General features: G+C 40.8%; 1 protein-coding gene across 4 annotated transcripts in view; it reads left to right on the forward strand.

Moving 5' to 3' along the window:
- The window catches only part of fstl4 (follistatin-like 4), a 332,552-nt gene that overhangs the window by 249,049 nt on the left and 63,316 nt on the right, over positions 1 to 20,187 (forward strand). For all 4 annotated transcript variants that reach the window (XM_085797187.1, XM_085797188.1, XM_085797189.1 and 1 more), the window contains exons 5-6: positions 11,431 to 11,621; positions 15,680 to 15,800. In XM_085797187.1, coding sequence (XP_085653313.1) covers positions 11,431 to 11,621; positions 15,680 to 15,800 — 312 coding nt within the window. The remainder of the gene's footprint in view (positions 1 to 11,430; positions 11,622 to 15,679; positions 15,801 to 20,187) is intronic.

The raw sequence follows: 20,187 nt of genomic DNA on the forward strand, positions 1-20,187 counted from the left end.
TTTTCAGGTCTGAGTTATAAACACAAAGCTTCTCTTTAAACATTTCAATGTGGTTCGAGGATTTTTCTTTCTTTTCTTGCACTCAGTTTTCCTGTACTCTCTGCTGTAATGTGAGTGTTGCTCCATGGTGCTTTCAGCATGTCAGAGATGGTGTTTCTACCTTTTCTACCAGTCACAGAAAACACACAAATAGCCAGAGAAACCAACGTCCCTGACAACAGTGATAGGAATGTAAATGTAAATTGCTAATAACCAAAAAGCTATTTCACATACAGCACAAATCTGAACTTTCCAAGGTTTCTCTTTTATTGAAAGTTTCTCTATTAATGACAGTTTGAAAAATAAATGTAATGGAGATGACAGAAATCAGCTCTGTGAAGTTGTCAATGAACATTTTTGGAGGACTATGTGTAAATTGTTGACAGCAGGATGTTCCCTGTCTCTGTCACAGGGCCGTTGCTAGGAACTCTGGGCCCCCTTAAAGAATACTAAAGTGGGCCCCTACCCCCTGACTTTTTTTTTTTTTTCTTACACTACGTATGTACTATTATCATTTTTTATTTAGCCTACTTTGTTTTGATGCTAATGCAGCATTACTATGTGTATTAGTCAGGGTTTTAAATGCAGAATAAATCAGCCATACAAAAATTAGACTGCAGGGGTTTTTTGTGGGCCCCATGGGTGCTGGGCCCCTAGAATTATCATCACCTTTCTCCCCTATACAACGGCCCTGCTCTGTCAACACAATGCAAAGTGGGTCTAAATAACAAATCACCATAACTTTGTGCATTGAAAAGAGTCTTTGAATATATCAACAACTTCTCTAATATGTCAGGAGATGTTTATGAAATTAAAGTTACAGTAGGACTGAACCAGTGAGAACTGCTGCTTTTATCGAGAAAAGGTTAAAAGCATACCATAAAGATTATAGGTGGCGATTACATCATGAATTAACTTGTTATCTTGATGCGTTACTTCAAAGTTTTACTGGAGGAGCCCTGAGCAGACTGAAGTCAGTATGGAATAGATAACACGGTTGGGTTTGATGACTGAGCAGTTTCTCTGGACATGCTGCATTTTGATCAGGCTGAGGAAATAATAGATGATTCTTTTGTCGATGTGGAAGAGGAGACAGATGTCATAATTGAAATTCATGTTAAGGCTGAGGTTGGTGTAAGTTCAGCCTGTAGTTGTTTCAGTCTACTTCCACTTTGAGATACTTAAAATCAGACATTCTTCCTGTGCCTCTGAAACTTTTCCCCACAAGGTCACTGCAGTATTTGGGCAGGGTACTGTTGGATGTCATCACTGGGGTTCAGTCAGGCCACATACAGCCAGAGGCGTCCACCTCCTCCAGTCTCCACATCCAGGCAATTTAAAAGCTGTATACTCATGGGATCATCAGGCGGCAGCTCGCAGGCCTCGGCAAGAGCTGTGAAAGGCCTTGAGATTAGTGTAACATGCACTCCAGGTGTGGGGGAGAGAGGGGAATGGATGCTAAAAATGTAATCAACACTTGAGCTTGTTCCCAGTCTCAATCTATTAGCAGCAGTGGGGGCTTGGTAATTATTTTCTTTGGCTAAATCCGCTTCACCAGGTCTGAGGGTGCAAGTGCAACTGTATTTAGATTCTGCGTGTGCCTTTGAGGATCTGTGCGTTCTTTGTGTCGTCATTGTTGACCCTGCACTGGACAGAATCAGCTCTCTTTTATTTGCTACACGGGTCCTAGAGCAGGTTGCGACTCTAAAAGCCACTTGAGTCTCCATTTCAGTGTGCTGCTATCACAGCCAAAACCACATGCAGGTAGGAGGTGATTTTCTTTTTGGCTGGTCTGCAATTTGTTAGAAAGCACATATTGTGCTATTGAGCATGGGAAAATGTAGAGCAGGAAATAATAAATTACATTGACTGCACTTATGGCACAATGGTTTGCACAAAAAAAGAAGGGGGGGTGGGGGGGTTAAGCTAATGGAGGCTGTTGGATGGGGCTGAGTCTGTTTTTCATTCTCTAATTTCACTAAAAGATCGAGCTGTGGAAATGGAAGATTTTCTTTTTTGTGCCTCCTATTGACAGTCTCCGAGCCAGAGACATTATGATTTGATGGATGTCCTTCCACACGTATGTTCTCATGAACATGGAAATTTCATCTAATTTATTACAAACATTTGCTTGAACTCGAGTATGAACTTATTAGGAAATTGTTGTCCAAGGTCAAAGGTCTCTGTGAGCTCACATTGACCTGTGGGAATTTGATGAGGTAACATCTGGCACAAAAACACGACCTGAAAGGAATATAAAGGTCAAAGGTCATTACCACACTATGAAATAAGCATCATGTAATGTAGCCATTTGCCTAGAAAACAACTCTGTCTCATAACTTAAAATAATTATTTCATAGCGTGGTGAATGTGCAGGTCACAACTTGTCCACCAGAGCGTTTTGGAGTTGCTGGATTGTGTATTTGATCAGTTTGATGAGGGACATGGGACCTGTACCGCTCACCTCCGTTGTGTTCACTGAGCAGCTCACGTCTCTGCCCTGCGGATGTCAAAACAACATGCACCGATAATTAAAGGTAATGAACTTACTGCTATGACTGTAGGGATTATAGCAACAGGCAAATTTGCCCAAAATGTTGAACTATCCCTTTAATGTAGCACAGTTTTATTGACTGCTGCATATTAAGGAGAACAAACTCTGCAGGTGAAGGCATCTGAATTCAAGTGTTTTCTCCCAGAAGTGTTAAAACAGTCTTTAGAGATCTTCTGTCAGTCAACTGTCTTGACAGACGGTGGCGTATTTACAAAATCACAACCACCCCACTGTTGAAACACCAAGTGAGGTACCGTGTGTGTGTTCAGAATCTTAATTGAGCCAAGAAACACTCAATGCAAGGAGACTGAAATAGTTCTTGTAGATAAAAGTGTATTGCTGATATTTCAATGATGATTCAGCTGTTGGTTGCCTGCTGCTTTGAAACCAGCTCTCTCAGCTCTTTACGTCTCTGCGTCTGCCACCTCTCTGTAGAGATCACTGTCACAGCGAACAATGTGCAACACCCAGCAGTTTGCATCCTTATTCATGAGCCCCATGCCGAAACCAGGGGTAAAGTAAATTTCTGTAGTTGGAGGATGAATACTCGCTGAAATAATCAGTGAAATCCTTCAAAACAAACAACTACAGCTCACTCAACACATCACGGAGGCCGAGTACAGCACTAAAGTGGCGCTCTTAAAACAAAATAAGAGCTAGAATGTGAAAACTAGCTGTACCTGCTGGGTAAATCAATTACACCATGATGGAAAATCACATGGCGACTAAGGGAAAAGAAAACAGTGAAAATTACTGAAACTGTAGACAATATCATTGCTTGTGAAATGGGCACTCGGGAGGGTTTTTTTTTCATAATATTAGCTACTATAATATAATACAATATAATATAATAACAGCAGCAGCAGTGGTATCATTGATGACTAACTAACCTTAAAAACTGTACTGATTCCTGCAGTGAAATTGCTTTGTTACAACTGTTCTACACTGAGTGAAAGAAGTGGAAATGAATGAGGCGGAGTGAGGCCGCTGGTTTGATCCCTGGCTGGAAAGACTACGTCTGGGTGGGAGGAATGAAAAAAACACTGTGGTGACCTTGAGAAAGGCCCTTAACCCCGACTGCTCCAGTGGAGCTGCCAGGACGTCAGTGTGTGGTTGTACTGGGCAGCGTTCAGGTGTGAATGTGAGTCAGTCCTGTAAGGGAGAGTTTTTCCGACTGAAACATTGGACTGAACCATTTGTAATTATCTGCATTTACGTTTGACTTTGTCTTATTATGCTCTGGTGAAAAGGTACAAGTAATAGCACACTAATCACGGTATTATTCTTGCATAAGGTATATTGAAAACATCCAAATATTCATATTGAAGGCTATGAAGAGTAAGTAAATGGCATTAGCAAAAGCTAATTGTCAGTCTGAAGTCAGGATTTGTCAAACCTTGAGTCCAGTCAGTGAAATAAAACTGTGTGTCTGTGTTAAAAGATAAATTCAGGGAAATGTAATCTGAAACATGCCTTTAAAAAAAGAGAGACACTTCAGAAGACAATTATCATAAAGATTTGATTTGCTCATAGATGACAAAGGATTACAGTCATCTCAATCTCGAGGAGTTTTCAGTCGGACAACTCTGGTTTGAGTTCAATATTATTTTTTATTGAACATTTTGCATAATTGAAGCAGAGCATAATAATTTTAGCATGACTGAAGCAGGTTTTGCATCAGGCTCTGTATCAATGTATTCATTCCCTGATAAATGAAGTGCTTACTGTAACAGACATGACAGGGAATGAAAAGCAAGACCCCCACATGGGATCATAGAAACAGAGCCCAGATGTGGATGCTTTGGAGGAGGTGGGATTGGGAAACTTCATGGGCAGCAGGAGCAGAGTAGTCAGGAATGATCAGGTAACTAGGAGGGTTTAATGTGACTGATCAGCTCATCAGCTGATCGGCGCAGCTTGAGTTGTACAGAAGTTGCCTGTACCTGCTCCAGAGGCTTCACATCATATCTACGTATATTTAGATAAACTGGAGATGCTTTAGTTCTGTTTATACTCTTTCTGTACGTAAGTGGGCACCAAGCTAAAATAACAGAATGCTAAGCGCTAACAGCTAAAGGCTCAAAAGCTTGAATTGGTTAAACTGGTCAACATTTCTGTTCATGAAGGCTGGTGTCTGTCAGGACATCACTGAGCTGTGAGTTTAACTCTGCTGGGAAAATATTTTTCAGGTTGAGTGAATCTACTACAGCACGACTTCAAACAAAGAAAATCTGCTTTTTCTTTTTTTGGAGTCGCCCACTCAGAGCTCAAACCCTAATCCAGTAGCGATGCTGCGGAATGACCTGAAGAGCCGTTAACACCCGACATCCTGAGAATAAGTGTGAGTTGAAGCAGCTCTATGAAAAACGAAAACGGCCCAAAATTCACCGTGAACATTTTGCAGGTCTGAGAAGGCTTGTTTGAAGTTATTGCTGCCGAAGGATTATAACTGAATTAATAACTGCTCCATTATTATTTCCAAGGATTCACTTATTTCTTCCTGCGGCACTGTGAATGTTTAATGGGCGTGTCCAATATAGACATGAACGATTATGATATTAGCATGATATTAGCTGAAAGACGGTGTTGGCCTAGACTTGTGACTCATAGATGAAGATCAAATTAGCAAAGCAATTAAGAAAATATTAGATATTAGTCACCACAGCGAATATTATCTATTGTCTCAGTTAGATGTTTAATCGCACCGACAGGTTTCTGTGGGAGAGCTGAGTACGTAAGAGTGTGAGAGAGTTGGAGCCGCACTGGAGGACGAGTGAGGAAGTGATACAGCGCTGATGTGTGTAGTGCTGATACGCAGTTAGAGGAGCCAGTTCTAGGAGATAGGGGCTGCAGACAGACAGGGAGTGAATGCTACTGTACTATTTCTGCTTCACTGCTTTGCCAATAACTTTGGTGTTGCAATGGTTTTCTCATTTAGTCTGTGCCAAGCTGCACACACTCTGATAAGGCTCCGTGAGCACACACTGATCCACTCTGCTGAATGTATGGGGAGGCAAACTGGCAGACAGCTTGCCTGCACTCAGGATATCTAGAGGTGTCACTTTAAATCAGTGGGGGTTATGTATTAGCCGAGGAATGCGGGAGTCACTTTAAAGTACGAATCATCACTTTTTTTTTTACTGCTTTTGATATGGGATTATTTCTCACACTCTCAATGACGAGTTTTCCAAGAACAGTCCCATATTCAGAAAGCAAACATGTTGTTTAATCCACCACTCTGACCATAATATTTCATTCATGGTCAGTCCTGACAGCCCCCCCTCCCCTCCCCTCCCCCTCTGATCCGTCAGCTGACTCCTCCAATCCCCAATCACGTTCAAACAGTCAGTGAGGTCTTTATAACTTGACAGGCCACACTCCACCTCAGCTGTTTCTCCATGTTGCTGCTGTAAACTCCCTCCACCTCTCCAGCTTCCTCCTGCTGCTCCTTGAAGATGGATTCTGTGCAAACGCCTCCTGACAAATGACTGGGGTTTGTGCCACGGTTTTCATATTTATGGAAATATATGTCTACGGAGTTTTTATTGCACTTCCTGCAGAATGTCTCACATGCTGCTTGGATTCATCTAGAGAGGGTCCTCGGGTGCAGAATAATACTTCCTGTCAGCCGTAGTTTGTTGTAATGAATGCTGCTACCATCGAATGCTTTCTTCGTTGCGTACATCAGTAACTGAGTTTTTGGGATGAAACTAAGTTCTTAAGGTTTTTATTACTTCCGATATTGTTATGGTGATATTATCTTTGGTTGGCATTTCTTCTGCAAAAGTTTCTCAATAAATACGTTCAGTTCAGTTCAGTAACTTATTATCTCCGCCCGTGCCGAGCTACAGTAGGTTCACATTATCCGCGCACTCACAGTGGATTCAGAAGAAACGGTGCATGTTTGTGCTTCAGCGTTTCTGATTTTATCTAATTTAAAGAATCTTTTTTTTACTTAACAGCTCTCCTACAGTCAGAGCTGTTAACTCAGTGCTAATACACACTGAAAATCGTTCAGCCAGTCAGCCACAAGTTGACGTTTATTGTGAAGCAGCCATGGGAAATGTAATCAACAAGGACAATGATAACTGCTATTGATTACAAAAATCCATCCGTCCAGTCATTGGCTGTATCGCTCATCCTTTTGAGGGTCACCGGTGAGCTGGAGCCAATCCCTGCTGTTATTGCACAAGAGGCGGGGTATAACCTAGTGGGATCAGAGACCTATCATAATTATTTGCTAAAAATGCATTGATTAGTCACCTGTTGTATGTCTAAAGGTAACCCAAAAATTAAGAAATCATGATATACATATCCATCAGTCTAAAATCTAAATATGTTTGATTAAGAATAACATAAAAATGTAGAAAATCAGCAAAACATCACTGTTGAGAAGCTATAAATTGCAAATGCTTGTCACTTTTAATGAGTTCGCCAACTAATCTGTCATAAAATGTTCCTCTGTCTAATTTTATCAATCATTGATATTTAACTCGACAAAATCACTTAACTTCTCAGTGTCTCTTTCACACTTTGTCATTTTAAAAACATAAGAGGAGAAGCATGTACGTTTCCTTATAAGTTAAACATGCTGAAACTTTACTCTGCTGAATAGAGAAAGTTAAAGTGTTTTCAGTCGCAGCAGTTGTAGAAGAAATGTTGGATAGACTCTGACGCTTGCAGTAAGCCGATTTAAACAGCTGCCAACAGCGATTATGCAATATGAGGCTCTCCTGTGACTCGTGTCACCCCTCCGAGATTGGCTCGGCTCTCTTAGACCTCGCTGCCCTCAGGAGCAAAGAGTGTCCATCATATTCATAATTATCTGGAAGGGAGGTCCATCACCATTGTATATTAGCAGCACACAGACAGCATGACAGTAAATAATCCCATCATTTTAGCCAGAGGAGGTCAGGCAGACATAAATTTAACAGAGAGCACTTTTACATCCTGGAGGGCAGAGCAGGGAGGTTTCATCATCTGAAGGATTGATGCTTTGGATTTTCCTTCCCTCCCTCCGTCTTTTAGCCGCAGCCAAGAGCTCATCTAATAAGTACAGGAGAATTTTATTTATTTATTTATTTATTTGGCTTTGTTGATTCATACACATCTGAATTGCGGTGGATGTACGGCGGCTTTGAATTTCTCAGCCAGAATTTCTCAACAGGGAGCGGCAACTTGAAGCAGACCAGTAACAAATCTGTTTTGATGGCTCACCGGCACCGGGTCACGCTCCGCTATGAACAAATCTTTCTGTCAGGGCAGACCTGGATGATTGCTAGTGAGGAAAAAGCTTTAAATTTTTATGCATTGAGCATAAACAGCATAAACCCCCCACCCCACCCAGGCTATGCAAGTTTTAAAGGTGCACTCTTCCGTTTTACAGATTTTTAACCAAAAACAGCCAAATATTTTAAAGGTCAACATCCATTTAAACTGTTATTCACCCTGATTTTATGTTTTATATATTTTCTGCTTGTATTTGACATCAGATGAGGCCCTCTGAAACTCTACAAAGACTTAAAATCTACTAGATACTAAACAATTTATGAATGAGCTGTTACTTTTTCCACAACGGTGTCAATAAACCAGTGAATAGTTGAAATACAAAGTGTCACACTGCAAATTGGATCTTAAGATTTTTAAACAGATACACAGAGCATGCTGGTTTCTACAACAGGAAAACCTAGTGTTTTTTTTATTGGTTTTGAAGAATAAAGTCTTCTCTCCCTTGAGCCTGGCAACATTTGCAAAGCATTTAAAAAGAAAAGTCACATTGACTGGTTACAGTCGAGTTAGTTTACATCACATTTGGTGCATTATGGGTTTTTTTTTTAACCTTTCAGAGATATACCCCCTCTTTAAATATCTGTGACTTTTTGTCCTCTGTTTCTGAGCACTCCCTTCAGCATGACATGGACTTTCTTCTTCAGTGCTGCCTCTCTCTTTGTTTTCCCCTGCCTGACATTTATAAAATGTGAGCGTGGAGGATGCTCTGAGCGGTGGAGAGGAGCTCCATCTCCGGGACATTGGGCGTTCATGGTGCGAGCAGCTTCGGATCACTCACTTAAGCAGCTAACATTTCAAACGGGCAATAAAGAGAGTCCTAGTCCCTCTAGAACAATAAAACAGTGTTAGAGTCAAGGGTGGATGCACTGTAATACAGACAGATATTTCTCTGCCACTGCCGCAGCTGCTGCACTCAGCAAAATGAGAATCAAAGGACATTCACTCCAGCAAAGATTCACTGTAACACCAAGGTGCAACACTGACATTGAGGATAAAAGATGTACCTGGAGAGGTAACAAGGTCATTAGATGAGGTCATTAGAATAAATTATGACACTAATAAACCTCTGTCAGTGCAGCAACACGGTGTGATATGCTTCATTCATACACAGTTTTGCTTTAAAATCTATGTTTTTTAAAGAAATAACCCAATAGTAGCTCCTTTCAAATGGCTTTTTTAAAGAAATAACCCAATAGTAGCTCCTTTCAAATGGCTTTTCATAATATTTTTTCCCTCTGAATAGATATTTGCGGGGGCAGAGCGAGTCTGAGCTAAGAGAGGATTGTTCTCTCCATATATGACAAGATCTAAATCAGCATGGGGGTGTTAATTTATTTCTGCAGGGACAGGGATGACATTTAGGTGATGATCCCTCATGTCTGATCCTTCTCACGCCTCATTCCCCTTGCAGGAATAACATTGAACAGGGATTTAGCCAAGACCTTGACTCGACTGCCTGCTTGTAGAGAAGAGTGCACAGAGACTTTTTCTTTCTGTGTGGGTGCATGAGGCTTTGTGTAAGTAGGAGGGTCGCTCAGTGTCGAGACGTGTGTGTGTGTGTGTGTTGTTGATAACTGAGATCTGTTGGATTTCTGACTTTCTGAACTGTTTCCTGAACATTAGACGTCCTCATGACTGAGCTCAAAAAGTTTGATGCTAATTATAATTTTATATGTCCAGTCACAACAACTGTAAACTATTGTATCACATGTTCCCCTGCAGCTTGAAACAGACACAAACTCCTGTTTGAAAGACATTCGCTAAACTTGTTTTTTACAGATTTACTACTCAGCTTTAGTTGGAGGTAGTATTTGGGTTTGAAGCTGAGTGTTGCAGATTGTGAGGACGTTGTCGGGTTTTGCAGGAATCAACTGAAGTAATTGAATCGCTTCATACTTTAAGATATTTGTAAACAGCAGCTAAGAATCTTTTCGTTGGAGATCTCACCTCTCATCACACCTACAGTTAACAACGAAAAGTAGGTTGCTTGTCATTCCACTTGCCGAATGACCCATATGAGTTCATAATCTTTCCCTGGGGTTAAGGCCTGGTGAAGTAGACACAGCTAAAATCCCTTTGTCAAGGTTAGGGGAGCGATTGCATCCATGGCAGCGTGTTTTGAAACACTCCTGGCGGTCTTACTGCACTTTCTGTTAGTTTTCCTCTCATTTGTCACACGTCTGAAAGTTTCAAGCTGAATGCCATCTCACACACACACACACACACACACACACAGAGTGGTGCATGTCATAAAAATAGTTGTTTGTTTTTCCCTCCACTAATGCCTCGCTCACAGCGTCAACTGTCTCAGAAGTTGTTCAGGACTTGATAATGGGTCACCCTGAGCTTTCCTTCACGATGAGACTTTTTGCACAACAGGAAACACTTTGTACGTGTGTGCATATGCATAAGCACCAAAATATGTGCATCTTTAATGTATGTATGTACTTTAGCATCGAGTAACCCAGCAGGACACATTGTCTCTCTGCAGCGACCTAGCTGAACCCTTGCTGACTCTGCTACAGTGACAGTTTTGTTAACAACTGTAAATATGCTCTGGCAGTGCTCCCCACTGCTCTGGGTTTGGGACCAAAAGAAGATGCTGAGACTAAACTTTTGGAGTCTTTCTTTTAGGTTAGTCATTTGCATTTGTTAGAGTTGATAGTTGTTGAGTTATTGGAGGAGATTAGGCGATGAGGCAAATCCATTTCCATGTCCTCTCAGTGGGGGGGACATCCTCCTGCTCTACAGACATCACCTAATGATTTATTCATGTCACTGATTTTTTTTCATATTTTGCTTGCTCCAATATTTTGTTTGTATTATTATCTCATCGACATGTTTCTGTCTTGCACGTACTGTACAACTCACTACGTCCTGCACATCCATCAGCACCTCATGTTGTCATTCAGCTCAGATGACACTAAAGAAAAAGGAGGGACAACAAGACAGAAAAGAAAAGGAAACCCTTGTCTTCTCACTCTCTGTGTGTTGTGTCCATGTGCATCCCTGCTCTCTATTGGTATCACGTCCCTCACAGCATGTGATGGACTTGTTTTGCATATTTATTGATTTCAAGTGTGAAGAATAAATGCCGATTGCTGCCTGTGATTAATTTGTTGTCTCTCGTTTCCTCTGTGCGTCCTCATCAGGCAGAACCTTGCAGGGAATCTAGAGCTAGAGACACTGAGTCTGGTTTTGAAACAAGCTCTAATCCCACAGCAAAAAAGGACAAGAAGCTTGAGAGGGCTCTAAATGAGGATATTTACCTTTTGTTTTCATGTGTGCTCAAGGATTACTTGTAATTAATTGGACCCCCTGCAAGTAAAAGCTGCCAGACAAATTATGCAAACAAAAACTAACATTTTAAATGAGTAAACACACATACAAACACACACACAAATACGCACATTATCCATCCCTCTTGCCCTCTTTTCCTTTAGAAAACACATTAATCCAATTTACAACCTCCATCCAAAGAATTTGCCTTATATAATTGAGGTTAATCAAGTGTCTTTTCTTCCATATCTGTGTGTTTGCTCTTGTAGTCAATGCGTGCACCATGTCGGAGTACAACAAGCTGAAGAGCATGCTGCTGGATATGCAACCCAAAGTGCTGAGGACTGGGGAGCAGAACCAGCAGAGAGACATGGAGGAGAAGAGAGCACTGGTGGACACCATGTTCAAGTACCTGGATGTGAACAAGGACAACCGGCTGGTGAGCGACGAGCTGGAGAAGGTGAGTGTGGAGCTGGTATCAGCCTGAATAAGAGGATGAGGATGCAGAGTGGTTAAAAGCATCTTCACTTTATTCATGTGCCTGGAACTTAAACATGATTTGTATTTGGAAACGTTTTTTTTTTTAATGAATTGCATAACTTTTATTACCATAAATCTGATATGAGAGCGTGGCAACAAAGAAACACACATTTCAAACTTCATCCGAGATATTTGCAGATTAAAAGTGTGAGACTTTTTTTTCTGTCATCATGAACAAAATCTTCAAAGAATAACAGAAAACCTTTCTTGTATTTAATGAGATCCTTAACGCTTTAAATGTGAGCCAGTCCCAGCTCACACTGGAGAGAGAGATTTTTCTTCTTTCATGCTTTTCTCCACCAGAGTTATTACAGAACATCGAGGACCATGTGGTCAATCTATAAAGCGGACGGAGTGAAGAGTGAATTGTGGCTGGAATCATATAATCATCTTGTTTAACAATGAAAAACGTTTACTGGGATTATCGTTCCCATTAGGATCTGATGGGAAATGGTCAGGAAGACTGTGGGGAGGAGGACTGGCGTTGATATTTGCAGGATGAGGAAATGAAATGATTGGGGTGTCATCTGGTATCAGAGATGAGTGTTAATTAGATTTCTGCTATAATGCAGTGAGTCATTGCAACAGGAAGAATTGTCACATGCTTTATGATCTTAATATGTTTTGTTTTAATTGTGCTCCAGCACTTACAGTACTATGTGTCAAAAGAGAGAGAACATCACTTTTTTGAAATACAGCTAAATATAGACATAAAAAATGCTAAAGGTAATTAATCTTTTGTCATCTCACTGTGGTTGTAAGTGACATCACTTTGTCGCCTTTGAAATTAAAAATACTGAGTGATTTTTTTGGCCTAGTTTTACCAGCAGAAATAAATATTAAAATCCTTTTTTTTTTTTTTTTTTTCTCGGTGGAACTGCATTAAAAATCTAAGGAAAGATTTTGATCAATCACAGCTGGCAATTACTAATGCTGACATGTTGCCAGGAAGTCTTTAGACGAGACACTCTTATTGTGTAGGAATTCATAAATTCAGTGAGTTAATGCTTTTAAGTATCAAAGGAATTCACAGATGAATTTCGGTCCTCCATCCATCCATCCAGACGGTCTCGGTCTGAGATGTGTCTAGTGTCACAGATGGGCTCCGAGGGTGAAGTCCTGTACTTTGGGTTTGAAATATATTATTCAAATACCCAAGGACAGATCAGTCTGAGTCAGTGAACACATGGCTGCAGTCTGCTGTAGGCAGTAACAAGAGAAGAAGAGTCACATCCCTTAATCTGCCATGTCACATGTGCAGCTCCATATAGAATCAATTGGAGGAGATGAACGAGCACAGAGGCCGTTTTTTTAAAATATTTTTAGGCTTGGAAATCATGGCTGTAGGAATTAAACGTGGAACTTACCTCGTAATACTCTTAACGTGGTTCTCAAACTTTTTCTGGCATGTCACCCCACATCCCCCCAGAGACTTTTTATCAATCATCACAACAGCAATACTAGAGGATGTAGCAGCGCAGTAGCATCAGCAAACTCTCAAATAAAACCCCTCATTAGAATTATTTGAAATATCTAAATACATACAAATCACTTTGTGTTATACAGTAATATACAGTAAGTGGAAGTAAGTGTCTCATTGTAGCTCAAATTATCATCCATCATCATTGCCACAGAGTCCCAGCAGTGTGAGCAGTCTATTTTATCTATCTTTGCATTTTGATACACTTACCGTATTCACATCTGCTGAGTAAAATCTAATCCAGACCTTCTGTCTGCCCCCGAGGCTCAGATCCACTCAGCTGCTGACTCAGAGCTGCTGTTTTGGTTTTTTTCTGAGATTTCAAGCTTTGCTCATGAAGTAGAAAAATAAAATATATTACCTTGTTTTTAAAGAGAGTTTGAGAATTAACCTCAAACAAGACACACTGTGTCTATAGTTGACAACAAAACACAATGAGGAAAGGACTGTATTGTTGAAAACAACAAACAAAGTACAGCCCACCATCTGTACAGGTTTAATCCAGGTCGGTGTCAACACATGCTGTTTACCTGTAGGTAATATGGTGGTGTAGTGTTTGCATGTTCGCCCTTCTGTCTGGGTTCTCCACCTTCTCCCACAGTCCAAACACATGCACACGGGTGAATAATATGACACATCACCTGGGTGTCAGGGACCAAGCAGTTGTTGATTTATTTACAAATTAAATTCAAACTGACTGGTTATAAAGACACCAGCTGACAAAGAGACAAAAGGGGGACAGAAACAAACAATCCATTCAATACTGAATCTAAAACATGCCATCGCCCCACCCCAGCACCTCTACTGTAAGTTGCCCACCTCCATCTTGAATGACACCACTTCCTTTTTCGGAGGTGGGGAGAGCTGCGTGCAAAAGCAGATAAGGTTTTAATTCAAAAAGACAAAAGAAAACTTTAACCAACAGTCTGTCAATTGAAATGTGTGCACTCAATCGATTAACAAACTGCCAATTACATAAAAAACACTATGTGTTGGTGTCATTATTTGATCTAAATAAAACAAAAAACACTAAACTCCAGTGGTGCCATGTGCTGTGGCCACCACACTGGGTATCGTCCAGAATTCACTGTCAACCACAGTAAAAGTCATATTAGCCAAAGTGTTTGAAAGCACCTGTGTGGATGTGCAGAGACTTTAAAACAAGGCTAAATGTGTTGTCACTGTAGAGAATCTGTTTTCTATGTGTGTGGTATGGAGCAGAGATTACTTCATTAATGTTTAATTTCCCCAGGTTTACTTTACGTGATTGAAAATTACCACAGAAATTAAATGATGAGGGTGAGACGACGTGTTTAAATGCTTCTCCAGCACTTTTTAGTATGAGCCGTCTTGACAAATACAGACTTATGTTGAGTGTTTGCCACTTTTACTGGAAACCATAATACCTCTATAGAAGACAGTTTCTTTACAGAATATAGTGCAAGTGGATTTTCTTTTTAAACAGAAGCTGCATTTTCTGTTTATTTCCATAAAAACTGCAGAACATCACCTTTTCAAAGATGGCTCCCCTGAGAAAGATGCACCACTAAAGTAGAAGAGAGGGCTCATAAATGACAAACAGAGGAGGTAGAGAGTGGTGCGTCTTCCCAGGGGAACGTCTTTGAATTAACTCAGGTGCAGTTTGTGCAAAGTGTAAAGCAGGAAGATAGAGGTCCTGTTAAAATGGAGAGAAAATCAGAGACACTTATATTCCAGATTACATATTTAACCCACTCCTCCTAAATGGGAAGTGCCGTAATTACTCTTAGAATGAGTCTGTTTCTGTGACTCAGGTGTTGATGTACATGAAGCGTTTTCCCTCTGAAGGAAATCACGTCCTCTCTGTTGGTGGAATGAAAAAAGCTCATGTTAAACATTGCTTAAAATGCTAATTATATTCACTCAGGCAATTTACTTCCATTGCTCTCGCTGGAAACTCATTGATCACTTCTTGTTCCACTTGGAACAGAGAAATTCGAAGCTTTCGCGAGAATTATGTTGTATGTTTTTGTAACAGGGAGCAGCAGCAGGCTAATTTAGATAATACATTATAACTCAAGTATGTCAAATGCAGGGTCTAGGCAAATGTACAGTTGTAATTAAATGGAGGCTCTTGTGATTCCTCCCATTGGGTTTCTGTGGGAGACAGGCGGATCACAGCTGTTTATATTCACAAGAAGTGCCAAGGCTACGCTATTAGAAGAATACGTAAATGTTAAATGTGTCTGATATCTCCAAAATGTCAGATTTACATTTGTACCGAGCATGCATAATGTGGCTGTATCTTACAGAAGATAGCTTTGAGTAAAAAGACGTTGAAGGCAAAAGAGAAAAGATAAGTAAAGGCTGTGATAAGGTGTGAACATTTCATAGCTGTGTAGGATAATTATATATCACCACATGTTCTACAGGAAGTCATTTTTATTAACGGAAGACATTTCGTTTTTTGTTATGATATATAATTTATTACATCATGTGTGTGTGTATGTGTGTGTTAGATCTCCATGAAGGAGCACCTGGAGGACAGCCTGCTGGAGTGCAACATGCAGGACCTGCTGCGATACGACGACTACAACAACGACGGACACCTCAGCCTCCACGAGTTCTACACGGCTTTCCGTAAGTCCAGACTTGTGTGTTATTTAAAAAGAACATCAATGCACTTTGCCCATAAATGTGCCCTGTAATTGCACATTGAACCCAACCTGTCTGAGTGCTAATAACATACCTGCAGTTTGAGATGGAGTAAATACGTCACCTGGGCTTTTTAAAACCTTTAAAAACACACACACACACACACACAAAACGCCGTCGCCACTGTTCAGGAACTGGAGACCTCCCAGCCCATCAGGATAAAAAGTGTTTCAGCCACAGATAAATTGATAATTACACACCGGTCCATGTGCCCAGACGCAGCTATGATTATAGCATCTGGAACAGCCATAATAGCCTTTTGGGGGTTTGGACTGAACCAGCAGCTGAGCGCACAGGCAGATTTCACCTTATTAAGACCAATGATCAGAATTTCACCATTAATGTCGCTATAGCTTCACCATCAAAACTCCTGGATGCCGTGGCAACCTCCTGCTGCTAAACTTTCCCTGAAAGAACCGACATCTGAACCCAAATCTGTGATAAAAACCTGCTGAAGTTGATGAATCCGGCAGTGAACTGTGGCAGGTGGCCATTTCTAGGGCTCTATACCTTCAGCTTTGTGTGGGTCCATTAAGCCTCAGCACTTATTTAGCCTGCTAATGACTGGTTTTAGTGGGAACCATCCTGCTATCACTCGTCAACACTCCCCCTCACCTTCCAGATGGGCAGCGATCAGATCTCTTGGTGCCTATTTACCTGCAGGCCTGCCTGCAAGGTTTCAGGACACGTTTGTCAATGCATTTTATGTTTGACAAGCAGTTGAAGGAGTGGGCTGGGAGCGATAAAACAAGCTATTGATCAGATGACGCTCAAGGTTAACTGTTGGGCTGCAGAACAGGCAACATCAAGGGGGAGTAATTAATTTTGAGTGGTGCATCTGGTGTTGTGGATAATGTTGATAGTGTGGAATTGTGCAAGTTTGCATGCAAGCGTGTGGGTGTATCACTGCAGGTGAGTCTGTGTATTGTGTGTGTGTGTGGGTGTGTGTGGGTTTTGTGATCAGCGAATGATGAACGGTCTGGGAAGGAGAGCAGCCAGGAATCACAGGTGTGTTCAACAGGGTGGAAACTTACAATATGGTAATAAGCGTGGAAAAGAGAATAGGAATAATACACCAAAATGATGTGGAAAAGGATTTTGCCACGGTTGATGCTCTATCTGTCGAGCTCCTTGTCTGATCTCAGGTGAAAACATTTGAAACGGAGCTTTAGTCATGTTTGGAGTCGCTCTAACTCAAAGCAGCAGCAGCAGCAGGAAGTGTGCTCAGCAGTTCCTCCACAAGTTTTCATGGCTCTCCTCTGTTGATATGTTGTGTTGTGTTCTGCAGCTTTGATGTAAGAATAAAAACCCTTCGGCCGTTTCACAAAGAAGATAAACTCCAGCTTCATTGTTGCTCCCACAGTCGCTGAACTCGTGCTGTTAAGAAACGCTGATTGTTGTTTTGGCCCCTCTGTTGTCTTTGCTTTATTTAACGTATAAACCTTGACAGGCTCACCGCTCCACACAGCTCCGTTCGGTTGCCACCCAGATCTTTTTTTTTTTTTTTTTTACCACAAATTGAATAGAGAGAGAGAATATGCTTGGAGAGAGAGCAGCCTACTCCTTGAAATGATTGCATTCTTATTGATTTCTTTGCCCTTATTTTACCTTTTACAAGCCCAGCAGGTTGTTTCCACACACATGTTTTTGTTTTTCTTGACTGCGTCCTTTGAAACTCTATAAAGTAGATACTGTTTAATTCTCTCTCCAAGAATATGGATTTATAATTATACTGAAACAATATTGCTCTCTGAATGTTACTGATATAGCCTCAGAGATTACTGGCACTTACCAGGAGATGACAATCACATTTATATTTGCCTGGCAGAAGTCGTTTCTACTGTAATCCCGTTCTTAAAACTAACCGGCTTTATAAGTAACCAGAAAAATGTAGAGTAGGAATACATCTACAGGATCCTGAGAGGACACGAGACGCACGAGAAGTGCTTTAGAAACATTTAATCGTCCTGTATTGGCTTCTTGTTTACAGAATATCAGACTGGAGCATCCACCCTGACCAAAATATATGAAATAACCCATCACTATTTTGATCCAAAACTCTCACAGTATGAAGGTTATTGGTGGAATGAGGCCACACAACATCTAGACATGTTTCTTTTTAAATAATATTCATCTTTATAAGAAAAGATCACAAATGACTCCTTCAATTGACCCATGTGTTTGTAACACTTAGTTGTCCTGACAGTAACGTAATGTAATGTAACCCCACATTTATAGACAAATGATTATTGTTGTAGTTGTTTTTTCAACCTTTTTTTATCCTCTGTTAGAAATCACTAACAAATATGGACCATGAGTTTGCAAAGTTTAATGTTTATGGCTTCAAATCGCCGACATTCTCTGACCAATGGTCCAAAACCCAGAGAGGGGAAATGTACAAATGTAAAAGCTCGAGAGAACATTTGGCATTTGTGGATGATTATGTTTAGTTCAGTTAAAGCTGGAAAAAAAAACTCTCGTTCTGTGCCACAGTGAATAATCAACCTTTTCATTGCCATAGAGCATATTGCAGGACAGAGATAAGGGCATAATAACTTTAAATCAGCTCTGTAGCTCCCTCCTGGTAACTGGTTCACTGGGATCTGTTTCCCAACATTTATTTTTGCTGTCAACACTGTGTAGGAGTGGAGGGATCGTACATGTGCCCTTTGTATCCAAATTAGAACCACTGTACACAATTATTGCTCAGTAAATACATGTGCAGACATTTACCTTGCAGATGTTGGCGCCGATGCCGTAGCTGAAATGATTCACATGAACAGTTTGAAACGAGACGACGGTGCATTGATACGTGAGTGAGCTTGTTGAGAGATATCTGTAGCCTGCAGATGTAATACACACAGTCAGTCACACAAGGTCACAGCTTGTTGTGCAGACACATGGAATATATAAATCTGAAGTTGGTCTGTAAAAAAAAAAAAAAATCTAATCATAGAAAACTGATTAACTACATTAAGCCCTCAGCCAAAAAATCTCTGAGTCATTATTGTTCAAGATTTGTACTTTATACCGCTGGTGAAGAAAGTTCACTTATATAAATACAGCCGAGGTCAAGTCCTTTATTTCAGACACAGATCTGGAGAAACGTATTTTCGATTTTATTTCCCTCTGCGTTCACCACAGTAAAAAATCAATCCACCACCTACAGGTTGGTTCAGAAAGCTGCAGCTCAGATTCTCACCCAGTCCAAAAAATGTGCTCACATCATCTCAAAACCTCACATCTCTACACTGGCTGCCTGTTTGTTTTAGGATTGATTTTAAAATTCTTTTAGTTCTTCTGAGCTTTTATCCTTCTATGAACCAAGACCAGTCTGAGAACTTCTGGTCATTCACTGTTCACACCACTCTGGGGTCCAAGTTGCAATCAACAGAAGACAAGGCCTTTGCTCTCTGGGCCCCTAAACTTTGGAAAAGATTTACCAGAGGAGACTAGATATCCAGAGTCAGTATCTTGTTGATCTTAATTTTATAGAATTTTTTTAAACGTTATTTGCATTTAACTCTGATTTGTTTGCATGTTTTGTATTTGACTCCCCACTTTGTTGAGTGCTGAATAGTTTAATTGAATAATTAAACTATTATTTATTGTCAAGGTACCCAGAGGTCATAAATGGACTGCATGGGTATTTTGTATCATCTGAGATGGCCGCATTGCACCTCATACTGGCTTTCCCTCAGTATTTGGGTACATGTATTCATTGCATACACCTTCAGTGGATGATGAGTCATTAAAGCCACAAAGCCGAGGTCACAGGTAGAAGTGGAGAGCAGCTTCGACAAAGACAGCAGCGTTCCTAACACCACCCCCTCAGGTCCGGCTCACTACTGTGATGTTATTGGCTGTTACTCTTCCAATTTACCTTAAACTTGAGGTCTGGTGTGATTATGGTAAAAAAAAGTTAAATGCAGAAACTTTAGGACTGTTGGAGACCCTCCACATCCTGCAGAGATCAGCGTGAAAGCAGCACAACAAAGATAAACAATTATGGTCATGAATTCCAACTAATGCTCAGGAGCCTCGCTCCCTGTGTCAGCAGCGGCTTGTTTATTTTACTAAATCTTCGTGATTGACTCTGGGTCGGCAAGGCAGCAAATTGGGAGCGCCACAGAGGAGCAGAAGAAGAAAACACCTGAAGGAAGACGACATGTGAGAAGAAAGCAGCGGGGCAGCAGGAGCAGAAAGACAGCAGGAAAAAAGTGGGAAGTTTTGAAGGAGGAGATGAGAAGAAAACTAAAGGAGAGGAGGAGGACGTTTTGTTTTTCTTTATCTTTGTCAGTTTTTCTTTTTC

The sequence above is a fragment of the Trachurus japonicus genome, chromosome 14 (assembly GCF_045865225.1).
Source record: "Trachurus japonicus isolate A0001 chromosome 14, Traja_1.0".
Lineage (NCBI taxonomy): Eukaryota > Metazoa > Chordata > Actinopteri > Carangiformes > Carangidae > Trachurus > Trachurus japonicus.